The sequence below is a fragment of the Rhea americana genome, unplaced genomic scaffold, assembly GCF_003343005.1.
Source record: "Rhea americana isolate MKP2758 unplaced genomic scaffold, rheAme1 scaffold_26, whole genome shotgun sequence".
NCBI lineage: Eukaryota > Metazoa > Chordata > Aves > Rheiformes > Rheidae > Rhea > Rhea americana.
The window spans coordinates 1,870,240-1,891,458 of NW_028186379.1; the positions used below are offsets into that span (position 1 = coordinate 1,870,240).

The following is a 21,219-nucleotide window of genomic DNA, read 5'->3' on the forward strand; positions in this document are numbered from 1 at the left end:
TAGTATATTCTTTGACACAGTTCTGTTCATGCACAGTTAGGCAATCAAGGGGACTAGTTCTGAGGTAGATGCCTATAAGGGGACATCAAAGGCTGAGTAAAATGAACCCTACTTTGCCATTCATTCGGTCTGGCAAAGCTTTTAGACATGTGTGGTCTGTGTGTAATCAGTGCAACTGATTACCTCGGCCTCCCTTTTCAAGAAAGCCTCCCTTTTCAAGACCCTGCTTTTCAGAAAGAGCTATGCTCTAGTACTCTGAAAATCAGATACTTCAAAGCCTTTCAGGCTAGGGAGCCAAGAATTCTTGCATCCAAAATTACTAAAATCTTGGCCATCAGGACTAATTAAATTAAAAGATTTGGGAGGACAGGAGCAGTCTTTATTTCATGAATTCATACAATTACCTTCACCTAGTAAGACTGAATAAATAATAAATGCACTATTTTGTTACCCCATGCTTTTTTTTTTTTTTTTTTTAAGATTTTTAATGCTGTCAGAAAAGGAGAGACTTCTGCCTTTGGGTAGTGTTAGTTAAGAAGGCCAGGAAGAACAATGCAAATATGAACCAGGAAATACAGAATGCATAACCTGCAGCTACTATTAATATATCACGTTATAGATAGACTTTAGATGGAAAATAGTTTTTAGATGGATACAACTGCCACCATGTTGCCTCTATACTCTATGAGTAGATAAAAGCATCAACATCTTAATAAATGTGGATATACATATTTAGCATCTTTGCAGAGCCATAAGCATGCATGGTGCTTTACAGATAAATGAAAATGGTGTCTTCTTACCCCAAGGAGCTGAAAATTTAGTTTTGACCCAGTTCATGAAGAGATGAGAAATAGAAGGCTGGATGAGATGTATAAAGAGAACCTGGATCAGAGTGGTGAAATAGACAGACATGCTTTTTACTGTGGTTGCTCTTTAATTTTATGTAGTGTATGTTCAAGCTGACATCTAGACCAAAGATCAAGACTGTCTATAAAAAGTTAATTGAAACTGCTTAGTTTTGAAAGGTGGAATGTTCTAAAAGAGATAAGAATTTTTTCATAAGGACTATGGAGAAGAACAAAGCGAATACTGGGCAAACAATTGCCATAGGCAGCTGATAGAGGAGAATAATGAAGTTTTATTCTGTAATTTGGCCAACAGAAAATTAATACTAATGCTGGTGGGGAGGAAAGAATGAATTAAAGTMAAGTCAGATTGCAGAGGGCCACAGAAGTAGCCACTGGAAAAGGAGCTGAAGTTGGGAGGAATAGAAAGTAAAGAAGTTGAGGATGATGTGATGTGATATGGGCAGAGGCAAATAAAAGGCAGATGCAGAGCAAGAACAAATGTCTGTGAACAAGCAAGACTAGAGTTGGGAATAAATAGAAAACATATGAGCATKTAATTTGAAGTCAGCTAGAAGGTCAACAGGAAAAAATGCAGAGTAAATAAAAGAAATTATTACTGTGAGGAAGAGATAGGTAAAGCTTAAGCTTCAGATGCTGTTAATTTTCCCCCTAAATATGCTGGAATGAAGCAGAAGAGCAAATGAGGTACAGAGAATGCTGATTGCAACGGGATGTGCAGAACAGAACTAAAACTGACAGTAAGCAAGGTGATACAGTCAAGAGGATTTTAGAAATGCACCCTAAGTTACTTGCAATCCCTTCTGGACTGCTTTTTCTTTGTCCTTTTCTCCCCCCTAGACTTCTGATAGTTGTAATAAAACCTTTTATATATTGTTGTCACTGCACACTTCGACCTTGCTCTCATGAACTAACCATTTAGTCTGTGATGTAGATACATACTAGGCTGCTGTTTCTGCGTTTCCATGCATATAGAGCAGTGAGGCTATAATGCAATACTGTGGTCCATGAAAATATGATTTATTGTTAAATTAAATATGGATGTCATAATATGAGCCCCTCAGGTCAACGATAAGCTTGAATGTTATTGAAAGAGCTGCAGCAACAGCTCTGTTTCTTCATTGCTGCTGACAAAAATGCCTCAACAAATAGAATACAACAAYGCAGACATCTTAAGGAGTCTCTGAGATGTGCTGTGCCCAGCATAACATTGCCATGTGACATTTTCAAGAACTATAAATACATTGACTGCTTTATAGTATAAAACTTAAGGAGCTTTGCAGTGGTCACTGCAGAAGTGTTAAAATCGAACTGATTTTGTTGTGAATACTGTGAAGGATTCAATGATCTGAAAAAAAATGCAGATATAGCTAATATAGCTAGCAGAGAAACTGTGTGTTTATCAGATTTTTTATATAGTTTAAAAAGGTCCAGAGTGAATGGGTAGGATACCATGAAATTCTAGTCAAATGCCAGTTTTATAACTTCATGTTGTCACAAGTACAGTTACACATAATTTCTTAGGAGGTGTGTCTATGACTGCCTTGAGACAATATAAATGACCGCTTCAAAATTCACTTTGTTGCTGAAGGTTTATACTTGATTTTTTTGCCACAATAATCATAAAATATGAATTTTCTTGGTATGCCAAAGTGAGTACAGTACCATCTTTTGATTACAGTTTTCCAGTGCAAAATTGTGAAAAAAAAAAAATCTTTCTTCAAAATGCTCTGTAAGCTGCCTTTGAAAGCATCTGAACTAAAGACGACAAAACACAAATGTGGGCCTGTGTTAGGAAAATCACTCTTCTCTTAGAAACAGTTCATATATGGGAGACTGGCCAGTATACCAGCAGAAGAGGACCATCCCTCTCCAACAAAGATATGAGTGATTTTTTTGGCCAGTGTCTTGATTTTGATTGAAAAGAACAAATTAAAAACAAGATTATCCAATGGCCACCAGATGTCTGTGGGCCCRTGAAGTGGTCCCTAGGGGAGAGGCTGCAGAAGACACAAGGGAGTTTGGTTTGCACTGTTACAAAGMGAGTAGCTAGACCTAGTGGTAAAGCAGTTTCTTCCAGGTAAGCCATCTGGGTGTAACCAGCCTTCCACATCCCTCACTCACTATCTGGGACGTACTATGATTCAAAAGTAACTAGCTCCCAGCCCCTAGTGAACTGTTAGCTTTCAAAAGCTAATGAAAGCATCAGCAACTGCAGCACAAGAATAATTCCTACTCTATAGGCAAGAGAAAATGTGTCAGAGTTTTTGTGACTACTAGTTATCTCAGAGTGTAACTGAAATAGTTAGGTATTTTGAATGTTGTACTGGTGCTGGATAGTCCCTGGTTAAGTCCCTGGAAGTCCCCCCTCTGGGTATTATTATTGATACCAACAGGGGATTTGGTTTGCTTAGATAGAAGTATTACTGCATGGCTGAGAGCAAAACTCAAGATTTTTCCTCTTACTGCCAGTTGTCTCAGATGTGTAAGCTAAGATTTGGAATTTCAATGACTAACTCATCTCCAATCACCAAATCATATCTAGGTGGCCGGAAAGTTCAAGGCAACTGTTACCTGTAAATYAGAGTAGAGATTTCCCATAGGAAGTAATTTGTACATGTAAAACATAATCCACAGATCAGAAGTAACTATGGTAGTTTTTTTGATTCTGCTTTTTCACTGTGAAAGATGGAAGGTAATGGCAACTGCCCTGGCAAAAAAATAAAATAATAAAAAAAAAGCCCTCACAAATAAAAAGAAGGGATTTCAGCTTGTGTGATGAATAAGCGGAGTTTAATGAAAACTGTGAGTTTAAATTCATCAGATGTGGATTGCACATAGAATCATTGGGTTTGATATCAGTTCTAAGCCACATGCTTCATTTGGAGTTACCTTTCAGGAGAAAATGTACTGAATTCACAGAGGCACATCATAAGAAATTACTGTGCTAGTTTTGTGTCTTTGACACAGTTTTTAATTTAAATCCCCCCTTTTCAAGATAATTCAGTTTTAATAACTCAAGCCCATTATGTACATTCTAAATATCCTTCCTAGGATTATACGCAGGATCACTCATTGCAGTAACTAAGTTAATGTAAAATACAGWTTGAATAAGCTTTCCCATATATGTATTCATCTTTTTCTGGAGATGAAAGATAGATCCAGTTTATTAAAATAAGCATCTTTATTTAGATACCTAAAGAGTCACAGAGTCACAGATTTCTATTCCAGAAAATGAGATTTAGCCTTATAATATACAACAGGAAACGTATTTTTGCATAGTGCAGAACTCTACCAAAAATACTGTGAAAATCAATTTAAAAAGGGTTCAAAAAGATATTACAGATTTAGTGAGAGGGCTATGTAGTAGTAGTACTGGTAGTAGTCCAGTTGCAACTTCAGTCTCAACATGTTCCTAAATGATGATTGCTGAGTATTTTGCCATCTACTTTTGCCATGGAAAGGTTCACAGTATTCATGTCCTGTTAGTCATCTTTCTCTCTATATATCTRCTACTGACCTTTTAACTGGATGGACCTGTTATCTGACAGTCTTTATATGCATTTGATAGTTACTGTTTTCCAGGGCATTTTAAACTGTGAAAATAGAGTTATTGAGAAGAGAAACTTCGGCTAGGGTTGACAGAAAAAAAAAATATTAGAAAAGATACATGTTTTGAACTGCTTGGATAGCTAATTTATTGCTATGTTATTTTTCATGCCATTTTTGTGATAATATTAGCTCATCATTTGATTTCGTGGGACTTATTGTCATTCTAAAGGCCTGAAATGATGTAAATACAGCTGTACAGGGAATATTGCAATGTCAAATGAAGCAGTGTCATTGCAGGTTTACATATACACTGCTACAATGTCAAGATAAAAGGAAAAGAAACATACTGATCAATAGAGCAGAGTACCAGAAGTGATTGACTATAATGCAAACAATGCATTATCTGTTATCAAATTTTATTAAATGAAAATACAACTTTCAGGCTAAAACACTGCATTAGAATTTGAACTCACAGATGTCTGGATGTATAAAGCCATGATTTCCAGTGCAGTTTTTACTGAGCAAGTATATGTTTTTTCAATGCATTAACACATACATTCAATATGACCTACTTTATAATTGCTATGGGAGTTTGCCTTTGCATTTTTTGATAGCTCTCTGTTCAGATTCTCAACCATAACATTGCACTAGTTTATTTGCACTGAATCATTTTTGCTAGAGGATTTCCCATTTTTGTATAAAAAATACTTAGCTCCATTTCGTAGGGAGTGAAATATCTCAATCTCAATTTTAAACTAGGGAAATTGAGGTAGCACAAATTCAGTGTAATTTAGCTAAAGTCAAAAAGTAGATGAGATGCTAAAAGGAGCAGTCTCTGAATTTTCTGGTCTGTTCAGCCTCTGTATGTGCAATGTCACATTCTTGCTGTTTATACATGTATTTTGAAATAAATATTTGTATCAGAGAATGTGAAGATCTACCTGTATGCATGGTATAGATTTCTGYATTAGAAACACTGATGGGAAAGTCACTTACTGAACTTGGATAATAGCTGGAAATTAAATACAAAATATTACTGCTTCAAATGTATTAAAGACACTTATCCTCAGTCAGGCAAGTCTGATGTTTGAACAGAAGATTTTTGARGAGTTAATAATTCTATTGTACTGTGGAATCATTTGCCCAGAAAAAAAAGTGGAAGATTATATTTCTGAGAAATGAAAAATCAAACTATCAAAAAGTAATTTAAGTACAAGATATTCTCACTCTGTGTGGATGATGCATCTATATGGATGCAACAACATTCAGAATATATGTTTGAAAAAAAAAAAGCTTTTACTTCTTCATGCTAGGGTAACCACAGACTAACTGGCTGGATGATGTTTTCCAGACTTTCCTAAAAAATAACCTTTGGAAAGAAGTAAAAGTAAAGAAATCTCACTCAAAAGTAGAATTAAATTTTTGTATTTATGAATGCTTGAAAAGAAGAATTTACCTTTGCATTCAATTTTGTTTAAAAAGTATAATGTTTTCTTGTTATTCTCTGCAAGGAGGAACTGTGACTGGCACCATTTTTTTGATAAGTATTTTTTYTAAGACAATATTTATAGTATTTTTTTTGTTCTACTCTCAATTTGTGCATCCTGGCACATTTACCCAGTGTGAAAGTGACAGGAAGTACCAGAATATGGGTTTGTTTCTTTCTTTCCTTTTTTTTTTTTTTTTTTTTTTTTTTTTTTTTTTTTTTTAACTATCTTGCATGTGAGAGAAAATCTGGAGTGAAAGAGTGACCCTGGCATGGCAAGTAGTTGCTAATATTGGTCTCAAGGGATTAATTGCCATTTAGAGTAAACAAGAATAAGCCTCTGAGATGGCTGTTTGCAAAACAAGGCTGGGATGTCTGGAAAGGGTCTCTGCCCTACTTCCATGCCACACCTTCTATGTGTTTCAGTTAGTAAAAAGCCTTTAGGACACTTTCAAGTAAGGTAGCTACCATGCTTTGTAACACCATGGTAGCACCAATAGGTTAGACATAGCAAAGACACTTGAATTCCTAGAAACATTGACTGTCTCAGCTGAAGTGTAATTTGTACTGTTATATGTTCTTTGTCTTGCCCAATTTATTGGAATTCAGGCAACAATTGGTATGGAATGATAAATAGAGTTTAAATGGATATTAGCCGGGGGTAAGGGAGCATTAGTGAAGGACTTAAGCAACAAAGAAAAGCTTTAATCTTTCAGAAAGGCTCAACTGTAGTGCGTATGTACCTTAGTCAGATGGTCAAAAACCACCAGGGACACTTTGCACTCTCCTTTTTAGGAAGTGTGAGAAATATGAAACATAATTTTATAAAGGACGTTCAAAAATTAAAGACTTTAAGTACCATGTATCCTTTATAATGAATCCTTATTGATTAGTTGGATGATTGAAGAATCAAAATAAAAGGCAAAACAATGCTTGTGATCCTGTGAATACAGGGTCAGCACTTCCAGTGAAGAGCTCGTGTAATATAATTTCTGCTTTGGTTAATGCCATCACAGTAGTAAGTAGCCTCCTGCTGTAGCAGCTGAGACTGCTATGCACTTTTCAAATTTATTCCCCAGTCACAGTGCATTGTAGGAATCCAATCTAAAGATCATACAGGAATGAATAAGCATGGCTCAGTGCAAAGCCAGAAACAAATGYTTTAGTCCTTACAGAAGGGAAGAAGAAAGTCCTTTCGGTTTCCAAAACTTCTGTAACAGTAATTCTAAAGCTTTCACAGACTTGCATACCTTTTATAACCGCAACTCAGAATGTCACTTCTGATCTCAGCAGCCATCTTTATGGTTGTCTTTTTCTCCTGAGCTACTCCAGCAGTTATGATCAGCTGGATGTGTAAGTAAACAGTTCCAAGGTTCGACATCCTGCCCTTTGCTCAACATCTTTTAAAGTGTCTGTGAAGGATCTTTCACTAAGAAATACATTTTGCAGAGCCAGAGTGGGGCAAAATCAGTCCGCTCTTTGGTTTGGGCTCTGCAGGATAAGCATTATTTGAATTCTGGACCTGCATCTCAAGATATCTGTAATTTGATACTTTTAAAATATAAATTACAGTGTAAACTACGGTCATAAAATCCACTTTCCTTTTGTATTCTTTTGACCGATGGGGATTTTTTCTGTTCTTATTTRACTGTTTCAGTGTGTCTCTCTTCTTTTTCATTCCATACCTGCCCAGTTTGAACTGTGTTTTCCAGCAGACAGGTGCTGATTCTCCTCATACATGTGTAATCCCAATGAAATTTTCATTTTCCGTATTTTGTAGTCTGCTGCTATTCACCTTTCTAAACACAGGCAATAGGAGTCCAAGGGAGAAGAATTCACTAACCTCCTGGGGAAACTATGAATGATCATAGTCTAGCAAGTCAGTCTTTAAATATCCTTTGCCCATTCCACCCTCCCCTCTGCTACTCTTTAAGTATTTAAATCTGCCCCCTACCAGTCAGACTTCCTCACCAGATGGTGCCTTCTGACTAGCTCTGCCTTTCTTTAGAGGATGAATAAGTACAATGAAGAGCATAAGGAACTGGTGAGACAGCTACTAGAATATTTCATCAGTGCTAGTGTCCACTATTTTAAAAGGACGGTGAAAAATTGGAGAGAGTTCAGGAAGGAGCCACAAAAATGATTTGAGGGCTGGAGAAAATGCCTTACTGTGGGACTCTAAAAGAGCTCAATCTGTCTAGCTTATCAAAAAGAAGACTGAGAGTTGACTTGATTACAGTGTACAGCTACTTTCATGGGGAAAATATACTAGGTACTAAAGGGCTCTTTAATGTAGTGGAGAAAAGCATAAAAAGAGCCAATGGCTGGAAGCCAGGCAAATTCAAATGAGAAATCAGACACACTTTTTAATAGTGAAAGTGATTAAACATTGACACAGACTATCAGAGCTACTAGATACTGCACCTCTTGCCTTTGTATTAGTGCTGAATGTTGTTTGGAAGATGCTCTTTAACCAAACACAAGTTTYAGGTGGCATTCCAAGGAAACTAGTGAAATCTAAGAGCCAGTGATTCACTGAGGGTCAAATTAGATCTTATCTTCTCTGTCTTTATTTCTATAAATTTAAAAGTGTTCACTACAGTGACTGTCCATATGTCCTGAAAAGCATGCTGATACAAGGTATTCYCTTGGAATATTAGACACTAGTTTTGTGGAACTAGATCTGTATAAGTAATTATTTTATTGAACTGGAGAACAATCTTAAAAAAAAAAACAAATGGATTGGAGTGATTCAAAATATATCATTTAATATTTAGATTATTTCAAATTATAATTACTTTTTAAAGTCAAGTAAGTTTGCAAATGAAGACCTCATTTTGTAAAGAAAAGTTAAGCTCTTTCTTTTGTTAGATAGTTGGAAAGGAATACTTCACCAAAATCTTTTCTCATTGCTTTTTTCTGGCTGAAGGTGTTCTACCCACCTCAAACCACAATTGCATCTACCATATGTTTATTTTCAATGAGAAAACCACCCAAGATTTGTTCAGAATAACAGGGAAATATGTTCCACACTACTGCTCTTTGACTGTGCTCGTTCTCTCTGAGAATCATTATCATTTATGTAGGCAGTGATAGGTTTTTAAATGATGTAATCATCTATAGGTGTGAAGTTGTAATAGCTTTAACTTTAAAGATTTTTTAAAGGTTAATTATATTCTACAAATTGTTTTAACACTAGAATCTTAATATTATTGTAAGACCCAGATGTGGAAGGCAATTCTCTTATAAGATACATATATATTCTTCTCTATATAAGACATATATCATTTAATCCCAATAAACTTCCTTATTTTCTTCCCATTATTGCTACTGTTTTCATTTCTCATGCTAAATAATTTCTCTCCTTTGTTTGTGTTTATTCATACAACTGCTGATGACTGTGTTTTCTCTCCTCTAGCCATAGGCATCACTTAGCCAGGTGATGCACATTTATCTTTTCTTTTGGTCTTAACTCGTAAGTCCTTTTTTCTATCTCCTGATTGCTTTTGTTTTTCTTTGAACTTCATTCGATTTCTCACTGTCTTTTTAAAAAAAGTAATACCCAGAACATAAGACCATACTAATAGCTAGGGTTRTATGCTATGATTGCTGCTCTGACACATGAGATGCTTTTCAACAACTCCAGTGCAATTTCAGTCAAGAAAAAGGCAAGAAATAGTCTCAGGTCTAAGGCTGAAGAAGGGACAGAAGAGAAAACATGAGCTCAATCTGCAAAGTAAAGTGGCTTAGTGGATGAAGTAGAAAGACAGAGATCTCAGGGCTGTAGTCAAAGCAGATTAGAAGGAAAGGCACAGTACGATGGAGAACATGACAATAATGAACCTTGACTACACAAAAATTGGACACAGCAGATCTAGATGCAGCAAAATACTAGGTGCAGGAATTTTATGAGATTTAAGCCACCTATATCTCAGGAAATGAATTCTTCTCAGACTTCTTCGCGTATTTTACCTATATTATCTCATGTCTCTTTCTACCACCCAYGTATACAACGGTAACAGCTGTCCGTAGTCATCCTTGTTATCTCACAAGCTTGAGCTCTGCCCTATCTTACATGTATTTGGCTAACGCTTCTATCTCCATATTAGCAAAAAAGGTTGCATTTCTCAGTTTTTCAATTCTGAACTACCACTGTATTTTCTAGGTGCATCATAGACCTTCATGACTGGGCCTGGACAATCTGCTGGGCCTCCCTCTTCTCATTTTCCCATGATCACAGGTTATTTCTCAAAAGATTGGTAGTATTCAGGAAGTAGTTAAGCCTAAACAAGCAAAGACATATAGAACATAGAAAGGTAGATTCTCTTTCATTATACCAAACATTAGCTGAGTGGAGGAAGTACTAAATTTAGAGGTTAAAGTTCTTAATTGGTCATTATCTAGTCATAAGAATTTAACTAAYGTGGCAACATGCTGTTTATAGTATGTGGGGATTGCTGATTGATTTGTTTCTGTGGTATCAGCTTTTGTTTTGATTTTTTTAAAAATCAGCTGTGATCAAAGACTGAAAAATGGATATRGCTCTTTGCTGGCACTCACTCGGAGTCTGTTGCCAGAACTCATGCCTGTTTTTCATTTATTCTGAATAAGTGTCTGTACAATATCGACAGTATATTCTGTACATGATCTGTAACTGGAGGTGGCAGTGTTCTGCTGCATCCTTTCCACAGTCAGCTTTAGTCATGGAAAGTCCATTTTAATTCTTTCAGTCTTAATGTATTGCTTTTAAATAAGCTAAGTGTTTGCACCTGTTAGAAAGCTGTAACAGAGAAGAAAGATCAAGATGATATGAAAAATGTCTTTACTTAAATAAAAGTTTTTTCCAGAACCTTAGGTTTGTTAATATGTAAGCAGTGTTTATAAATTAAATACAAAAAGTACTGGAGGATAACATCAGTTCTATAAGCAGCAAAGGCAAGGTATGTTTTAATGCAAGAGATATCCCTCCTTGTCATGGATAGCTAGAAGTATGAATATGCTGCATAGTTGCTATAGCTATATGGAAGATTTCAGAAAATAAAGCAAGCTACAGACTGTGAAAAGAAACCTCTGTGTTAGCCCCCTGTAATAGTAAGCACTTCAGCCCTGCTCCAGAGGTGACCTTTCTTTCTCTTCTGGGTGAGAAGTGGTTCACCTTGTGGAGCAGTGAACACTTTATTAGTCCTGCAGAATTTGACTAATTGCAAGAGATTTTAGAGGAGGATTAGCTGAAGATGAGCTAAAGGAGGAAGTCTGTAACAGAATCCAGTTCCCCTGCACCAGTCCCAGCTACAAAAATAACACTATATGTGTCTATTGATTTTTTTTACCAGCCAAACCACTGAGTGTACCCGAATCTGTGAAACAATGGAATATTGATTTATTAAAGAAAATGATCTATTTAAAGTATATATTCTCTTTGCTAGTTCAGGGTGCTAGTCCAGGGTTCACCCATTTGCAAGTGTAGCCTGGTGTATTTGTACTGCAGGCACCAGTTGACACCATTTGAGTGTAAATGAGCCCACATCTCCTCTTTAAAAATATCTAAATACTGGTAAAATCTGTCACCGTCAATTTCCAGATACCCTTAGTGGTTACATGGAGCCATTTGAAATAGAAGACCTATTAACAAGCATAGTTGTTTTTTTTCCCAACTAGCAATTTGTTTAACAGGTTTTCACTGCAATTCCTAAATGATTTCACTTAAAAGGACACTGTGAATGTTAATTAAAAACATTCATTAGGTTTTTAATAATTCCTCAGAGGCTTTAAACTCAAATCTGTTTCTGTACCAAAAATGTTTTTCTTCTCGTCTTCATCCATCTATTTTTGGTAAACCAATGTGTGTTGCTGGACTGTTTATACAGCYTCTCCTCCTCCTATCCCCACCTTGCTTTGAGAAAAAAAGTATACTTTGGATTAGTGATGGAGAACAATCACACTCAAATATATATTTTCTAAAATAGGAGATTGGAAATCACGGAAACCCAACCCTCAGCTCAGTTCCAACCTGTCTGATTAGTGTGTTTTCTGTGTAATGCTGGTTCGGTGTCTAAACATGGTGCTGTAAATCCACCCCCCTGTTAAGCCAATGCAGCTCTGCAGTCTCCGTGAGGATGGTAAGTCTATAGCAGGGACAACATTTGTCTGTGTAATTTCCCTGAGTCTGTATTGATCACTTCTGTGAGTGGTATTGTTAGGCATGAATTATTGTTTGGAGATAGATATCTGAACATGCCACATGGGTGAAATTCAGGACCTTGAGTCAGCCATTAACTTCAGTGGGACCAAAAGTTAAATCTGCATGATTGTGCAGTGCTTTCGGTAGCATTTCTAGCTCCTTTCAGCGCTCACACATGTGAACGGGGATCTTTTGAATCTCTGTGGATGTATACTTTTGGAAATCTTCTTTAGGTCTTTTTTGAGAATATTTCCTGATTCTTTCTGCGTATTTTTTGGAAAACAAAACATGGAAAACATAACATAATTCAAATATTTAGACTTCTGTAAAGCATGACAGTCAYGATGGCATATGACTGCCTTAGCTGTGTTAGCAGCCTCGGTCTTCACTCGCATTTCTGGAATGGTAACGTTGGGACTGGGACTGGGGCAGGGACAGCAGGGTCGGGACAAGGACTGTGGGGCTGGGACAGCGGGGCCTGGCAGTGCCCATGGGGCTCTGACAGTTTCTTCTTTTTTTTTTTTTTTTTTTGGTGTTTCTTGTGTTTTTGTAGTTTATGCTGTTGAAAACTAGGCCTCAGTTCTGTCCAGTTCCCTTGTTCAGGTCAAAGTTTTCCCCCTGTACCTCTGCTGAATCTGCTAACTCCGTCCAGGTATGAGATATAGTCATGTGTATGAGTATTAAATTAATGTCGCCCCCCCCCTTATTGTGAAACATCTATTTAAATCAGTACATGTCATTTGTCTGTGTATTTTATTTCTACCTCTCTGTCACTGCATGACTGAATGCTTCTTGATAGTGAGCAAGATTCTGTATACAATAATATATCAGTTCCAGAAGTTTTCAAGGACAGGTGTTTTTCATAGTTTTCGGTTTGTGGTCTGTGAGGAATCTTATTTTCTGAATAAGAATTGATTGCCTAGTGCAAATGTACAAGCTTCCTTTTATTCAGAAAGAATGAGCTTGGCTGATGATGAACAGTATTCGTGGCAGTCCAATGGAAAAGAAATATCTTGACACCTGTAATTCAGTAATTGTACTCACTGTAAATTAGGTAAGTGCAAATGTTGATGTGCAATGACTTTTGTAAAATCAGTATGAAAAGCAGGATTTGACATTTTCATTTTAAGTATGGGACATTGTCAGTAGGTCTAGTTCTTACAAATTTGAGTGAATGAGCTAGTGTTGCCAACTGTATTGGTAAGAAATAGCCAATCCCATCTTAAAAGGAGCCCAAAGGAACTAGAACAGATAAGCAGTGAACAAGTATTCTCATAGCAAATATCATATCCCACTATTTTTGTCAGTATATTCAAGCAAGAGTGAGCAAGGGAGATATAACTGGCTCTCAGATTAAATCCTTAATGCAGAACAATTCAGATTGGGCTAGGTCCAATGTTTGTTAATGGGAGCATCTTAAAAAGATGGGAGCATTCCTAAAGACACCCTAAGGTAAGGAGAACAGAAGGTGCTTTATACAGAAAATAGACAGTCAGCTTGTCATTACGGGACGCAGTTCAACTCTGAGCAAAGCCACTTCCCCTGCGAACGACCCCTCCATGCTTATGGTATGCACTAACAGAATTCTCAGGTTTTTATTTTATACCTGCAAGCTCTCTAACAGTTGCCTAGTTAGAGCTGGAGGCCATACTCTCAACAGYACCTGACCAGATAAAGGGCTGCTAGTCATCTGTCTATCGTTAGTCATGGTCCTGGCCACCCGTGGTCTTACCTGGAACACTTTCTACTCCAAATAGGTAAAAGCTGGAAAGCTCTAATAAACAGGTTTATTACATCCAGTGTTTTCCCCTACTCTATCTGTTGTTAATATCCCAAGTGGTTCATTGATCATATTTTGCTGGTTCATACTCATACTCTGAGGCCTCCTACTTGTGCCTCTGCAGACAATTAGGTGCTAAAAAATTGTCATGCTCAGAGCAAAACTTTTGAAAATGCTGTTCACGGAAAATCTGCTCTTTCTCATGCTTCRTGTTTAACTTTGCAGTACAGATTACAATATGAAGCCAAAAATAGAGGAAAATGGAAAATATTCAGCAATACCATTGTTTAATAGCTGTTCTGGACAGCCATCAGCAGACTTTCAGTATTTCATATGTGTAAAGCAGAGCAGCTGGTTGCTCAATGAGCTACTAAGATGACAATTCAAATCTGACCTAACGTGCTTAAATGACCTAACATTTACTCGGCACTAGCAAACATAAAACTCTCTTTCAAGTGCCTAGATGCCCTTGCTGATTTTCTGTTAAGTCGCGTCATCAACCATGTTTCCCCTCCTAAGCAGTAATGTAACTGCATGAGTTCTTGCTGTCTATCTTATGCCATGATTGTCACCATTTGCAAAACGTGTTCCACTACTACCTACCATCACCGAAAATCACAGAGGAGTTAGATATGGCCTGTTAGAATATTTGCCCATGATATGCAACACTCGGGTTCAAAATTCACTTCTGCTCTGTGTGTTTTTATCTCTCATCTCCCACTTTTCAGAAGTATGTTCTAATATACAAGGTAATATGATACTCTGTGGAAGAACAAAAGTAGTCACATGCTCTCTAAAATTCAAAGAAAAAAATGAGTATGATACTTTGGCCAGGAGGGAAACTAGGATCCATTCTCTGCTCTAGTGAATAGTTAAGTGTTTTACGAAAACTGAATCAGTTTTCCAAAGTAATTTTGAAGGACTAAGTAGAGATATCAGCTATGCTGAAACTGTCCTGCGGGCTGGAAGCTGACATTCCCAAGCTACTGGTTGCTAGAGCTATAAGTTCAAGATGAATTAAAAATTACTGTAAAAAACAGACTGTAATAGAAAGTTCCTATATCATATTCTCAGAGATATGAACAGTAGTATCACAGAGCTAGGGAGTTGCTCTACCACATTGGTATAAAACAAGCAAAGACTTTAGCAAAAGAACTATATTTGCTGATTTTGAAAGAATAGGGAAATAGATTTGAATTAGTTTTTTTAACAAAGGAATAGTAGACAATGATTGAAATGAAGGAAGAGAATGAAGGTCAGAGAGGTGTTCAGTTCAGTTCAGTTCAGTTAGAAAGGACTTTTAGCTAAAATTAAGGTGGAAGGAGGAATAATGATGGGAGCTAACAATATTATAGAAGAAAATAGTTCTGGTGATTGCAAGGAGATAAAACTGAAGGAGCAGTCAAAGGAACTCTGAGACTGCATAAGCTGATGATTAGGAGAATAGGTGCCACAAGTAAGGCTGCACGTTCATCCTTAGACATGCAACATTGAAGGAAGCAGTGGGGAGGCCAGTACAAGATACCACAGAGTTAAGCCTGTGCAAGTGTAAAAGGCAGAGAAGTAGATTTAACAGTCATTAACAATGAGAAATAAGTGTGCTCAGAATATCTGGCAAAGCCCCTCAGGAGGTGACTGTGAAGAGGGAAAAAGGAGTGATGAGGCAGCCCTGAGAAGTGCCAGGAGAGATGGGTGGGGGGTGGGAGGAACAGAGGCTCCATTAGCAGTGGCACGCTAATGCTGTCAGCCGGGTGAAGAAACAATAAGTTGGTGTCACATAAACCTAAGGGGGGGAGTATCTTGTGGAGCAGTAAGCAGCCCATGGTGTCAAAGGTGGCAGAGCTATCAAGGAAGAATGAGTACAGAGAAATGACCCTACAAGAGATAGGCGCTTAATGTGAAGGATGACAAGACAAATTAGATACTTGGCAGTATACCTAAAGCAACTCCTTCAGCTGCTGCGACCACCTACACTGGCAGAGTAATTAGAAGATCTTCCATACGCAGTGATAAATGGCATGATAGGGGCAGACAGATCTATGCCTATTTATAAAGTGCCTGTCCTCATAGTATCTAGATATCACAGCAGCCAGTAAAAAAAAGGTAGTTACTATTCAGTAGCAAATTATTTTCTTCAGTTTGGTTAGCCAAGTTTGGTATAAAAAGATATCCCAAATGAGCAAAATTTTATCAAGCATGACAAAAGCAGGGATGGCCTCTCTACAGTGATGCATTTTGTACATCCTCAGGAATAGGAGGTATTCATGCTTTAAAACTGAAATGAAAATGTCTTTCATAAAATTTTGTAATGATAAACCTCCTCCTGAAGAACAAAAAAATCTCAACTATCCTATGTWGACAGTAGCTGGTGCACAATTTAACTAGCAATGTTAGAAAATCGTGCTTARGGCTTAAAAATAATGAGCTCCTCATGTGTTTTTCTAATCAAAGTATCAGCATGAAATTCACTGTATCTGGAGAATGTCCTGTTATCAAGGCAGCAGTGTATCAAAAGTTCACTGTGGATAATATTTYTATGTTTCATCTTTGAATTTGCCTTTGCCCCTTCCTTTTAAYAGTTTTAAGTCAAAAGCAGTAGAAACAAGAGAAGAGCAGTGCTTATCACGTCTATTCCAGCTTCCTAGGACCCACAGACATCCCTGTCAGTCTCAGTTATCTTTCCATGCAACACTGTTTTGAGCAGAGATTTAATACACAAAAGTKTTTCCCCCAAGATTTAGGTACCTCATAAATCAAATAGACAAGTCACATGATGGTACTTCTTTCCCTATTTATTCTATTGGATGCAGACAGGCTTATACTGTAGGTTCCTCAATGGCTTATTTTCTAACAAAAGCATACCATTGTGCAGTTCACACACCACRTCAAGCTCTTCGCCGGTTTTACCCATGCAGTATTTCCTGTCACAAAAATAAGTCATGTTTCCACTACTGAATCTGCATAATTGTAGCAGCTGTGGACCTAGTGTCATTTCTAAAGACTACTTTTTTTCTGTTCTTCCCTTGGCCTTAGAGGAGCAGCATGATTTATTCTTGAGGGGCTGATTTTCTGTGTTATGTTTTGTTAAAAAATTATGCATATGTATAATTAGTGACATGCACGATTATATTTCCAGGAATATGAAAAAGAGAAGCAGATTAGGTATGTTTTATCTTCTTAGTTAAACTAGTCAAAGGAATCCAGGTTTTCTTCACTTAATTTTTGCCTGGTTTTGATTATCCAAGTTATGTGAGCATTGTCAAATTTTATGCTGATACATTTTTCCAAGAAAATCTCTAAATAGGTATTGAGACAAATTATTACTTGGATTATTTTTGTTAGTTGTGTCTCATGTCCACGCTCATATTATATGTAGAAAAAAATACACCTATGGCTAAAACTCTGTCATTGATACAGGGGAATGTGCCACAGTTTATGGAAGAACAAAGAACTAGAGGGTACTGGAGGTGCTTTAAACCTCACCTTAGTTATCTAACAAAACGTATATCAAAATATATGCAGGCATAGAGAAGGGAAGTCAAGCAATAACATGGTAACATGATATGCTTCATGGCATATGTGTTATTTAAATAGCAATTTGATGGTCGGAGGTTGTATGATGGTTAAATCATGTGTGCTACTTTTCTACTGTGCTGTAGAATGTAACTGGAAATTGGAGTGCAACATTGTCCTTAATACGTATACAATGCATTTAAGCCTGGGATGCCATAAAAGCTGTCATATTAAGAAGAAGTTGCTAAAGGTACCCTTAAAAAAACCTGAAAGTACATGCTTCTCTTGACTTGAATTGCACAACACCAAAGCATCTCCCAAATTAGGCTCCCAAACCAACCCTTTCTTGAAAAAAAAACGTAGCTAGGAAGATGAGTAAATGCTGTCTTGTATTCGATAGCTTACTGGTCAGTAGAAGGGTCCTATATAGATTGTTTTTAATAGACAAAGATGGAGGAAAGGGAGAAGAGTTTAACAYCCAACCCTAGTTCTCCAACCCACTCTGCATTAGAGCACCAGCGCATCTCTAAGTGCAGAGAAGAGGAGTCAATAAGGTGACTATGCTGTTTTTTAGTTCTGGTTGTGTAATCATTGTCTAGAGGTAATCTGAACATAATTCCTGCAAAACTGTCTTTTAGATCAGTCCACAAAGACTTAGGTTGAGCTGAATACTGATTTGTAACAGTTACTCTTAGGCAAGAAAAATTAAATGTTTGTTTGTTGTCATCTGTTTTCCATGAGAGATGGGAACCCAGCTCTCTCTGGAGGTAGATTCTAACCACTAAAGCAGGATATCCTTTTATGCTCTTTGGGACAGTGAATACTCAATTAATTCTTCCAGAGTTTGCAGAAGGAGTTGAGACCATCCCACAGAATAACCTGTAGTATGCTCTTTAGGATGTGGATTGAAATCCTTTTGGACAATTGGAGTTCAAATCTCCTAAATTCCACATCAGTGCTTCAGCACTGGTCTCTTGTGTAAATGAGCAGCACTACCTTCATCACTATCTTTCTCCACTGCTTACTGGTAGAGCTGATTGGTGAGCACGTTCTGAAAATATCATCTGAATCAGGCCATGAAAGTAAGATCAGAGGAAAAAAATGATTTTTTAATACAATTCTATTTAGTTTTCTGTTTGTTCAGAGCAAATAAGACTCATAATTATGAGCAAATCCAGCAGCAACCAGGTAGGTGACTAGAAAACATACAGCAAAAATTAAAATGCCTAGGACCTGTAAGCACCTCCAACATGAAGCAGTGTCTGAGATGAGATTATATTTTGGAATTGGACCCTTAGCAAAGCAGTTAATCCTTATCTAGCATTTAATATCTATAAACATAGGAACATGAAATCACCTATAGACCTAAACCCCCATTAGTAAAACAATGTAATATTCAGGTCTCCTAACATTACAGCCAAGTATTCTTTATGAACTGCAAGAACAGACTAGTCACAAAAAGACAAGTTGTAAACACTTGGTGTTGCAGTTTGGGTCACTAACCCATTTGAAACTTGACTGTGAAAAAACCCAATCCGTGTACAGTTCATATTTGCAATTATATGTTATATTTTAATTCCAGYCATTTCTCTTGATGTTGTTCAACTTAAGGATATTTTGTGTGGTCCCTCCTTGATAGCTTTGAACAGATATGTGGATACAGCAGTCCATTTGAACTCTTCCACATCAATTTTGAAAATACAACCTTAAACTTGTATTCCTTACACATCAGTAAAAGAATATACAAAGTCATCCAAAGAATGGACTAACAAGATCAGCTAACAACAGTAATATCACTTACTGGCCTGGTGACTTTATATAATAATAAAATTGAAGCAGGAACATCTCATGCTGTGAACAGAGCAGTGACTTTACTTATGGGATAGTCTTAGGTGGGCTTAGCAACTATCATTTAAGCTGCATGTTAAAGGGATGCTGCCAACCTGAAATTTAGTCAGTCTTAAACAATGAGTTACAGACCATTTCACCATGAATTCTCTTGCTAGTTTTTGTCACTTTACAGCCACAATCTTCTATTTCCAAATGATCTTCTTTGCCTTGAGGCAATGTGAAGGCCCCAGTCAAGCAAAGGGAAATGACTGCARGAGGAAAAAATGATTACACAGAAAATGTTGACAAATGAACAAACTAAATTAACAAAAATATGGTGAAATAATTGATGTTCTTTTTAAATTTACTTCAGCTATAACCAGTGCTTAAAGTGCATCAGTATGTCTTGGTGCTATGTAGCATTACCACTGATTTGGAGGTTGTTCTCTTAAATGGGCATACCATCTCTTCAGTATGCTCTTTGAAGGAAAGGATCATTTTGGATGGTTGCAGAAACTCAGCAGGGACTATAGCACCCATCAGCTTCTCCAGACTGGGAGGTGCCCAGTAAGTGGTGGAGTTCCCCACCTCCTGCGGAGTTCAGCTCTCACTGCCAGCTGCCATTCAGCAGCGACTGCTTCTCTCAGCCCTGAGACACCTCTCACGGAAGGCAGTGGCTGCTGAGTCACAGCAGCCACCACCAAGTCTTGTACATGGCGAGAGCCTCAAGATTTAGCCACTTGTTGAGGGAAACGGCTGCTTCCAGCTTCAGCTGCATTCWGCAGCCCCTGCTTCTCATATAATAATCTTTATAATAATCTTACAAATCGGAGGCTAGGCTGAGACTCTCTGCACAGAAGCCTTGCTGAGAACCCTGGACACAGTAACTAGATCATGAATCCTGCTTACTGCACCAAAGAAACTGTGTGAACAAAACTTTTACCTCTGCAGAGAGCAAGGGCAGTGCTGATGTAGGGGTGTAGTAACACCAGCAGCAAGTCACTGCCATAGCTCCTCATTTTCTTTGAATTAGAGGGCAGAAAGAAGGGAATTGTACCTCAGATGAGTATCTCAGAAGCTTATTACATCATGGAGCACTGACCTGGCTTAGGGTCAGTCCAAATTAACCTTAACTTAGAAAGGCACAATCTAAGCAGAAATAAGTGAAAAGTTTTCAGACAGAAGCAATTAAGAGAAAGTTGATGACACATCCCTGTAAAATATATTAGCATAGATTCAAATTTTGCGTCAGTGATCCCTTGGTTTAGCAAGGTTCACATCGAAGAAAAGACTTGCCCTTATAGCAAAATGTTCATTGTACAAACTAAGCAGCCGTCTTCTTCTGACAATGGGGAGAAAAAAGTTGAACATTTTTTCTAATGAAAAGAACTTACAATAGGAAAAAGTAATGTGAAAAACTGTAACTTCCTAGAAAAGAAATGCACATTTCAGATGCTTAGATTAAAAACAAGTTGCTTTACCATTACACACAATGCTTACAATCTGCAGCTGTTCAAAAAAGACCAGAAGACTTAATCTATAAGCAAGTAAGATTGTTGGCTTTGTTCCCTTCTTTTATTATACAGGACACGTGTACTTTACCTGTTACAGTTTATATCAAGGTGCTCTCCTAGAATTAAGTCTTTATTTTTYTCTTTTTGGCGTTTGGGAGAGAAGAGAAATTTGCTTTTACTTTGAGTAGAGTTTTTCATGCTTCATCTTTAAAGTGCTTTTCTAAGTCTCAGAATGCTAAATATCCCCCATTTTATGGATAGGGAAGGAGGTAGATGAAAACTCAATGCTTTACATTCATATCTGATGCTGATAGTTAATCTTACAATTGCTTTCTTTTCCAATAACTGGTGCATGTCACCTCTAAGCAGTTCATTCTCAGGACCTAGGAATCAAATGAGCTACAGATTGCAAAAATATTTCAGTATTTGGCCATCCTCTGTCATAAGGTTATCCAAGCGTTTGATACAACCAATGGCAGAGTCAGTTTTACCACCTA

At 37.3% G+C, this 21,219-nt stretch overlaps 1 protein-coding gene across 1 annotated transcript in view; it reads left to right on the forward strand.

Moving 5' to 3' along the window:
* LOC146594384 (cytosolic beta-glucosidase-like) overlaps window positions 1-19,160 on the forward strand; it is a 31,131-nt gene extending 11,971 nt beyond the window's left edge. The window contains 2 exon segments of the mRNA XM_085307620.1: window positions 18,990-19,087; window positions 19,089-19,160. Coding sequence (XP_085163746.1) covers window positions 18,990-19,087; window positions 19,089-19,160 — 170 coding nt within the window.
* The last annotated feature ends 2,059 nt before the right edge of the window (window positions 19,161-21,219 follow it).